The sequence below is a fragment of the Trichosurus vulpecula genome, chromosome 4, assembly GCF_011100635.1.
Source record: "Trichosurus vulpecula isolate mTriVul1 chromosome 4, mTriVul1.pri, whole genome shotgun sequence".
Classification (NCBI taxonomy): Eukaryota; Metazoa; Chordata; class Mammalia; order Diprotodontia; family Phalangeridae; genus Trichosurus; species Trichosurus vulpecula.
Window position 1 is genome coordinate 185,035,131 of NC_050576.1, and position 9,356 is coordinate 185,044,486.

General features: G+C 54.7%; 1 protein-coding gene across 1 annotated transcript; it reads left to right on the plus strand.

The window, feature by feature from the left end:
- The first annotated feature begins 763 nt into the window (after positions 1-763).
- On the plus strand, positions 764-9,036 carry NR1D1 (nuclear receptor subfamily 1 group D member 1). The gene is made up of 8 exons (XM_036754135.1): positions 764-1,331; positions 4,384-4,737; positions 5,004-5,092; positions 5,289-5,433; positions 6,093-6,736; positions 7,183-7,368; positions 7,804-8,014; positions 8,360-9,036. The coding sequence occupies exons 1-8, from the start codon at positions 1,298-1,300 to the stop codon at positions 8,557-8,559; spliced, it is 1,863 nt and encodes a 620-aa protein (XP_036610030.1). The 5' UTR covers positions 764-1,297; the 3' UTR covers positions 8,560-9,036.
- The last annotated feature ends 320 nt before the right edge of the window (positions 9,037-9,356 follow it).

Below are 9,356 nucleotides of genomic sequence, written 5' to 3' on the forward strand. Positions count from 1 at the left end.
AAATGACTCATCCTGAGGTCACCTCAAATAGGTGGTGTTGTCAGCCAAAAAGGCCAGGGCTTTCCTAGGGCACCTTAGGTTCCCCTCTAACCAGCCACTTCTTGTGCTCCAGGGGCAAAGGGCATTTAATTCCTCATCCCCGAGGTGTCCCCCCGGAGGGTTTGGAGTTTGAACGGGAGTATGGAGGGAACTGGCAACAGAGAAGTCCCATTTCCTTCTAGCCTCAGGCCTGGGCTCGGGGGCATTGGAAGGCTTAGCCTCCAGGCTCTGGGGTAGGCTCCCACATCCTGGCAGTGGTTGTTCTTCCCCATGTGGTTGGCAACCCCAGCCCGAGGTCAGTTCTGCAATCACGTGAACCCTTCACGTTTGCAAGGTTGCAGAAAGGGCTGTTTGATCTCGAAGGGAGCAGCCAGGCTTGCCAGTCACTCCTCAGGAATTCACATGCTTCTGCCACACACACACACATACACTTCCCAAACCCGCCACCCTCTACTCTCCCCCCATCCCACTCCATTTCCAGGTCCGCCTAAGGCCACGCTAGAGGTTTTCTAAGGCAGAAGGAAATAAAACATTGTAAGGGAGCTTGCCTCCTGCATAAACTACAAATCCCAGCAATCCTCGGGCGACGCAGGCGCACCGAGTTCAACGTGCCTGCTGCTGGAAAAGTGTGTCACTGGGGCACGAGGCGCTCCCTGGGATCACATGGTACCTGCTCCAGTGCCGCGTGCGGGCTCGGGAGCCCTGGGCTTTTGGCGCCTGCGCAGAGCCCACTGTCCCAGGGAAAGCGGCTCGGGCAAAAGGCGGCTGAGATTGGCAGAGTGAAATATTGCAGCTGAGCGAGCGCATCAGGGCACTCGTCTTCTCCCCATCGTCTATCCACCTCCCGACTCCAGCCTCTCTCTCTCCGGGACGACTGGCATCGGCCACCTCCTGCAGGGACTGCTACGCTGCACTGCCGCAAAGCTACCGGGCAGTAGCCCCTACAGTGCATTGCAGAGACCCTCCCCTCTCCTCATTTTCCAGCCAGAGCTACTGCAGACTGATTGCACCCTCTCTCCCCTGCCGCTCCTCCCATGCAAAGCGGATCTCTGCTGCCCCAGCTTCGTCCCCCTTTGGAGGACTTCTGCCATCTAGTCATCCAAAGACTTCGTCGCCAGGTCCCAGGGACCCGATCCTGACTGCACTAGGCTGGGGGATTCCCCGCCGTCAGCCGGTGCGCAGTCGGTGAGGGCCGCAGTCCGAAACTACAATCTCAGACACAGTCCTGTTTGAATGAGAGCTGTCAGTTGGTGAAGACATGACGACCACTCTGGACTCCAACAACAACACAGGTACGGTGGCCCCTGGGCTATACCGTCTCTGCACCACTAGCGCCTCCTGAGGGGGAGGGGGCAGATGTGACGGCCTGGGTCCGAATGGCGTTTCGGGGAGGATGTTCACGGCCCCGGGTTGGGGAAAGGGGTATCTTTGTTGGAGCCCTCCACTGGGGGCTGCGGAGGCCAGAGGAGGAGGGCCTTTGGGTATTCACCGAGAGTAAAGGGATTGAGCCGGGGACCAAACGAGCAGCCCCTCGCCCCCCGCCCCCCGGCATTGCAATGTGCCTCGGCGCCGGGGCAGCTGGCGGACGCCTCGCCTTGCCTGGCCTCCCTCCCCTCCCCTCCCGGGGCTTCCCTGAAACCTGAGAGGAGGGAAAGGCTACGCTAGCTGGGGCTGGGGCTGGGGAGCAGAGCAGAGCTGAAGAGCGGGGCATCCTTCCTAGGGATGGGCTGCTGGAGACGCCTGCAGCGGGCTTGGGATCGGGGCACCTGGCGAGAGGACCCTCCTCCTGGGCTGGGGGTGGGGGTGGGGGTAGGGAAGAGAGTATGCGAGAGCCGGGCCAAGGCCGGGGTCTGCTTGGGAGCCCGGGCTGCCCCTCGGCTCACATGGCCGCCGGGCTGGGCCCACGTGCTGCGTTTGTTTTCATTCAGCCGTCGCCGCGGCTGCCTCCCCATTGGTCGACGCCTCCCGGCCCCGTTACATAATGAGCTCCGCCTCCCCGTCTCCGGGGCAACGCGGGTCCCCCTCCCCCGCCCTCTCTCCTCCCTCCCCTTCCAGCTCTGCCGGTTCTCCCTTCAGCTCCGCCCCTGACTCCCAGGCTCGCGGAGGTCGAGGTGGGGCCCCTCCTGGCCTGACGGGAAGCGTGTGGGGCGGGGTCTCCAGTTCCGGGGTTCCTCGTTGGGGAGCCACGTGCGAACGGCGCACGTGGAGTGGGGACGTGTGGCCGGCTGAGGGCCCAGCCCCTCCCCGCCCGGTGCGTCGGGATCTGGGTGAAGCTGGGCTGACTCACTGCCCCCGCCTGCCTCCCTTTCTCCACCTCCCCCACGGGTGGCTGAGTTGGCCGGGGCCGGCCGTGACCTTGCGCTGCTTCCAGTTTGTAAAGCCAAGGAGCCCCGCACCTATACTCGGTGCCTCCTTCCACTGCCGCATTCTCCCTGCATCCCGGTCCCCTTGTCCTGGCCTCTATCTCCGTGTTCCAGAGGCTTACCTGGCTTCCAATACATTAAACGTTTGTTGTGTCTTCCGTGGCTTAGGCCCTTCGCTAGGCTCCTTTTGTCCTACATACCCCGCTGCCCCCCATGTAAATTATGAATTCTCAAGTCGTAACCAGAAACAACTTGTCTCTCAGCTCCTAGAAGCAAATGGGAAAACACAAGCCGAATCATAGAGGAGCGCAATTGTGAGCCCCGAGGCTCCCTGCCCCCATCCCCCGCGCAATTATAGATAGCACGGACCTCTTGGGGGGAGCCTGGGTCGGATTGATTTATTACTGGTCTCAGGCTCGTTTTTCCTCTACCTGCCCCCCAAACTTTGAAACTCCAGGAGTCGGATGATTGCGCAATTGGTTTATGGAGAGTTGGGTTTACCCAGATCGTTCTTGAGCTATTTTGAGGTTGTCCCCGCCCATCTCAGTGTGTCTGTGTGTGTGAGCGGGCAGCATGTGCCTATTTAGGCACCGTGTGTGGTATGCTTGCCCACACGTGCCCTCCGCCTTCACCTCCCTGGTGCACCCCGGTCTGCCCCGCACACAAGGCAGGTCAAGGGTTCCACATGGGTGTGGCAGGCATCTGGCCCTTTCCTCTGAGTGCCAGATGGGCTCCCTGGGGGTGTGGCTATTCAGGTGTCTTCCCGAGCACTACCCAAAGGGGCAAAGCTCTTGTTGGAGGGAGTCTGGGAAGTTGTATTCTCTAGCTCGGCCTGACTCTTCATATTGCAATCCAGCTGTCACCACTTAAACCATTATGCCTGTCCAGGGAGCTCAGAACAAAGTGCACTCTGGCCATGTTCCCTTCAAGACTCCATGCTAGAAGGTCGAGAAGGACTTTCCTCCCCAACACAGGGATTGACCTTATTATAACGAGTGGAATAATGACTATAAAAAGGATAGCTCTTGCAGTGAAAAGAACACTACATTTAGAGTCCACAAACCTGAGTTGGAATCCTCGATCCAGTTAATTGCTGGGTGTATGACCTTGGGCAAGTCATTTCTATACCAAGCTGCATTTTCCCTAATGCTAACCCTGAAGTCAAGAGGTCCTATAAAAGTCCTTTAACAGCTCTATTTCCGTGCAGCTAGGTGGCGCAGTAACTAGAGCACCGGCCCTGGAGTCAGGAGGACCTGAGTTCAAATGCGACTCAGACACTTGATACATGTACTAGCTGTGTGACCTTGGGCAAGTCACTTAACCCTACGTGCCCTGCCAAAAAAACCCCAAAAATATGTATTTCCTACAAACCTGGGAAAACAGAAGACGTGATCTTGAAAACTGAGAAAACTAGGGAAGAGTGTTTCATTACCTAATTTAACATGAGCCCTATTTCTCCACTGGAGGAGTCAGTCTTAGGCTGAATTGTCACCTTGGGGGCTGGTCTTGGTACTAAGAGGAAATGTCCTGGAGGAAATGGGTCTTGTGACCCGGCTCCTCCTTCCTTTCATCCTCCCAAGTTCAGCCATGCACAACTAGGTCAGCCATAGCAACTCATGTTCTTTAGGGGAGGGGACCCAAGGCAAGTGTGGGAGCCGGAATACAAGGCCTTCAACCAGTCTCCCTACCACAGTATTATGTGTTGGGTGAGAGAAATGTGCCTGCTGGCGTAGGATCAAGAACTTTGCATCAGTCATTTTAGGCCTGTTCTTTTGAGTAAGAGAATTGGCAAAACATGGCTCTTTGAGGGGGTCAGAGGACCTCAGGGGAAGCCTCTACGCACCCCAGTTTCAGGGGCTTGAGACAGGGCAGGTGGATAACTCTTTAAGGTTAAACAACACTTTGAGAAGACATGGTAGCCCCAGACGGAATCTCTGTATAACCTAACCTCCCCCTCTATTTGTCTTTATTCTCCTGTCAGGTGGAGTCATCACCTACATCGGTTCCAATGGCTCATCTCCTAGCCGAACCAGCCCTGTTTCTCTCTGCAGTGAGAGCTCCAATGGCAGCTTCCAGTCCCTGACACATACCTTCCCTACCTACTTTCCACCCTCCCCCACTGGCTCCCTCAACCAGGACCCAGGCCGGCCCTTTGGGAGTGGCCCTCCTGGCTTGAGGGAAGACGGCTCCCCTTCGTCATCATCTTCATCTTCCTCCTCATCTTCCTCTTCTTCCTCTGCCTCCTTCTATAATGGAGGCTCCCCTGGAGGACTGCAGGTAGCCATGGAGGACAGCAGCCGAGTGTCCCCCAGCAAGAGCACCAGCAGCATCACCAGTGAGTCCTGGAGTGGGTTGAGGGTGGTACTGGTTAAGGAATAGATGCTCGTTTTTCCTCTTGTTTGCATAATTTTCATTTCATTTAAAAATGGATAGAATTGTCCCTTCTCACTGTCTCCCCTCCCAAAAAATCACTGCCTCCTATAGGCAAATTTAACCCTGACCTATGGGATTGAACCCTTTCTATCTGGGGGTCAATGAAGCACCCCCCAAGGAGGCTGGCTTACCCTTTGTTTCTGTCCCTCCACCCATCCTTTCCTCCAGAGCTCAATGGCATGGTGCTCCTTTGTAAGGTGTGTGGGGATGTTGCCTCCGGCTTCCATTATGGAGTCCACGCTTGTGAAGGCTGCAAGGTGAACAGGGTACAGGGGGCTTGGGGAGCTTCCCAGGGATTTGAGGAAGGGCTGAGAACTGAGCCTTTTGATCTCCAGGGCTTCTGAGTCCAAAGGCACAGGGGTGGTGGTGGAAAGATTTATGGCTATTTCTAGTCCCCCAGCCTGCCGTGGGCCTTGCTGACCCAGCTAATGCCTCCCCTCACTTCCTTTCTAGGGCTTCTTCCGACGAAGCATTCAGCAGAACATCCAGTACAAAAAGTGCCTAAAGAATGAGAGTTGCTCCATCATCCGTATCAACCGTAACCGCTGTCAGCAGTGCCGATTCAAGAAATGCCTGTCTGTGGGCATGTCCCGAGATGGTGAGGGCGAGTGCCCTCTCCCTTCCTTCCTCCACTTCCTCCCTCCCTAGATCCCTCCTTCCTAGATCTGAACTCCTTATGCCCTTCAGGGTTGATTTTTAAAAGACTTTCTTCTCTCTCACTCCTAAAACTGAAATGGATTTACAGAATAATTTGCATCCCATTTCCATCAGGGAGCACCAGATCCACAGATACATGGCTTTGTAGAATTGTGAGAGCTGGAAAGGTCCTGAGGGGTCAGTCATTTCATCCACTTCCCTCATTTTGTTAGAGGAAGGCACTGAGGCCTAGAGAGGCTGAGGGACTCCCCTAGGTTCACAGAGGTTAATGACAGAGGTGAGATTGGAACCTAGTCTCTTGACTCCCAGACGCAGTGCTTTTCCTGCTGTTCCAGGTGCCCTTGAGGGCTCTGATCAGGGCCCCGAGTCATCCTTTAGCTCCTTCTTGGCCAGACTGGACTGTCCCTATCTGCTTAGCGTGCTAAGCTTGGAGTTGGCTTCTCTGACCCCATTCCCCCTTCCAATATTCAGTGTCATGAACCCCTTGTTCACACCCCCCTCTCTCCAGAATGGGAGCAGATGATATTTGATCCTGGGGAAGGAAGGGAGGTGAGGGAGGGAGGAGAGCTTCCTGACATCTCTCTCTTCCCTACCCACTAGCTGTGCGTTTTGGGCGGATCCCAAAGAGAGAGAAGCAGAGGATGCTTGCTGAGATGCAGAGTGCCATGAACCTGGCTAATAACCAGCTAAGCACTCAGTGCCCACCTGAGGCCTCACCTGCCAGAATCTCGGCGCCTGGCCCGCTGGGCTCTTCACCACCCCCAGTTCCAGCTCCCTCGCCCCTCGTGGGTTTCTCCCAGTTTCCCCAGCAGCTGACACCACCTCGATCTCCTAGCCCCGAGGCCAAAGTAGAGGATGTGATCTCCCAGGTGGCTCGAGCCCACAGAGAGATCTTCACCTATGCCCATGACAAGCTGGGCACTGCACCCAATGGCCTGAATGCCAACCAGACACCCAGTGGCCCCCCAACATCTACAGCACCCCGCTGGGAAAACCATTGCTGTCCTCCAGTACCTCCTGATGACAACAACTCTGCTGCCACCCAGCGCCATAATGAAGCCCGAAATGGACTTCGTCCAGCTCCAAACTCCTACCCACCAACCTGGCCAGCTACCCCCCACCATGGATGCCACCAACATAATAGCAATGGCCACCGCCTCTGCCCTACCCACATGTATCAAACTCCAGAGGCAGAAACCTCAACTGGTTGCCCCTGGCAGGACCGCTCTAAGAACATTCTGTTGGTGAGTGGGAGCCCAAATAGGTGTGAGCTTGGAGTTGAGATTATGTCTTGGAGTTGGACTTGAGATGGGGTGGCAGAGGACTACTAAGTATAAAATATTATTTTTCACAACTTTTGGGGAACCTCTGTTTCTAAGAGGATAAGGGTAGCATGAGTCTCTCAGTGTTCCACCTAGTAGTCTGGGACCCTTGGGGGTGTGGCCTGTTTACTATGGAGGGTGTTCCATTCTATGATCTAGTCAAGGCTTTGCCTAGGCACTCCCTCCAGTCTGGTACTTAGGCTCTGTCTTCACCTTCATCCCTACTTACTATTAAGTTGAATATTCCATCCTTTAGGAGTCCGGTCTATGGTACAATCCATTTTGGGCATCCACTTCCTGCAGAGGTTTATGCCTTGGAATTCCACTGGAGCCATTCAGCTTATCTCTCCTGTCGTTTCTTCCTCAAGGCATGCCCCATGAATATGTACCCCCATGGGCGCAGTGGGCGAAGCGTCCAGGAGATCTGGGAGGACTTCTCCATGAGCTTCACGCCTGCTGTGCGTGAAGTTGTAGAGTTTGCCAAGCATATCCCAGGCTTCTGTGACCTCTCTCAACACGACCAGGTGACTCTGCTCAAGGCTGGTACCTTTGAGGTAAGTGTCCCTGACCTGGAGTATCGGGGTAGGGAGACAGGGATGCCTCTTTCTGGAGTTGGACGCTAATACCCATCCCAGGTCTTTGGGAATCTAAACTCTTCCCTCACCTCTCCTGTCTTTTCCAGTACTCCTACCCTGACACCAATCTCCCCTTGGCCCGAGAATAGGAGAGGTTATCTTGTTTATTCCCACAGCAAGATGTTTGCTCTCCCATTCTCTCACCTTGGGGAAGGTGACTCCATTTTCAGAAGGACTCTGGTTACAGGAAGTTCTTCTTTAGGTATAATCCAAATACATCCTGGAAATTTAAATACACCGTCCAAATGCAAAATTTGGTGTCCTTTCCTCTACCTGGTGGGATTTGGCATTGTAGAGGGCAGGCGGTTCCTATCCCCCCCAACTTCCTGGACTGACTGTCACATCTCTACCCAGGTACTGATGGTACGTTTTGCTTCACTGTTCAATGTGAAAGAACAAACAGTTATGTTCCTGAGCCGCACAACATACAGTCTGCAGGAACTGGGTGCTATGGGCATGGGGGACCTGCTCAATGCCATGTTCGACTTCAGTGAAAAGCTGAATTCCCTGGCCCTCACAGAAGAGGAGCTGGGGCTGTTTACTGCAGTAGTGCTGGTCTCTGCAGGTAGGGTATGACCCCACCCAGAGGGTATGTGGAGGGGGTGCTGCCACAGTCACATTGCCAACTCTTGGCCTCCCAGTTCCTAGTCGGGTCCCTCCTGCATACAGAGGGTTGCCAGGGAGGAGCCTGCACTCTCTGTTGATGTCATCTGAAGACTCACATGCTAGATAGCACCTCTGCACTCTTGATGCTCCCTTCTCTGGTCCCTAGGGGCAGTGTGTCCTGCCCTTTCGTATCCTCTCCCAGCACCCTGGATTTCTTGTGAACAACGTAGCGCCCGGGCCCAGGGACCTTTCCAGCCTGATGCCCCGCTCAGTCACTCACTGCCCTTTTCCATTCTTCCAACAGACCGATCAGGTATGGAGAACTCGGCCTCTGTGGAACAGTTGCAAGAGACCCTGCTCCGGGCACTTCGGGCACTGGTCCTGAAGAATAGGCCCTCAGAAACTTCCCGCTTCACCAAGCTGCTGCTGAAGCTGCCTGATCTCCGTACCCTTAACAACATGCATTCCGAGAAGCTGCTGTCCTTCCGAGTAGATGCCCAGTGACCACAGCCTCCCCACCGACTGCTGTCTCTATCAGGCCCTCTCCTTGTACAGAACCGAACTCTGCACTTCTCTCTCCTTTAAGAGACAAAAAAGACAAAACAGACACCACCCCTCCCCCCAGAATCTTATTTATATTGTTATAAAATATTCCACGATGAGCCTCTGCCCTACCCCCACCCCAGCATTCTTGTAAATAGCTCCCTTCTTATGGAACTGCTCTATCTCCTCCCATTGAACCCCCAGTCACCTGATGTGTCCTGTTCCCATCTCAAATCAGTAGTTGACATCTATCTGATGTGGCTTCTGTGGTGTGTATTAGGGGTGGGCAAAGAGGGTTCTCCGTTCTGGATCAAAAGCCTACTCTCCCAGCAAATTTGGGGTGGAAGGGGCAACATATAACAGATGCAGGTATAGAAGGGTCCACAAAGGGAGTTATTTTCATCATATATTTATTACATAAATATATAGTAAAATAGACGAGCGACAATTACCATAAAAATATCTTTCTTTAAAATCCTGACCCAAAACACAACGGGGTGAAAAATCGCACATAACAGACATACTGATTGTCAATATGGGGTGGGGGTCAGGATAGGCCTCCCCCCCCCATTCCTCCTACCGGCCATTATCCCTCCCTAAGGGAAGGAGCTACCCCCGACCAGCCATATCCCCCCCACCCCCACCCCACAGCACCAGCTTCTCATACATTCAGTAGCGCCCCCAGGCAGCACCCCCCCAGGAGTTTTGGGGTAGGGGTTCCCCTAGTCCCCCTTGTGGACGGTGTCTTTGCCCCCCAC

Coding starts and splice junctions, on each gene's coding strand:
- NR1D1 (XM_036754135.1), top strand. CDS start 1,298: ATGACGACCACTCTGGACTCCAACAACAACACAG. Junction 1,332..4,383: donor GGACTCCAACAACAACACAG/GTACGGTGGCCC, acceptor TTCTCCTGTCAG/GTGGAGTCATCACCTACATC. Junction 8,015..8,359: donor AGTAGTGCTGGTCTCTGCAG/GTAGGGTATGAC, acceptor TTCTTCCAACAG/ACCGATCAGGTATGGAGAAC.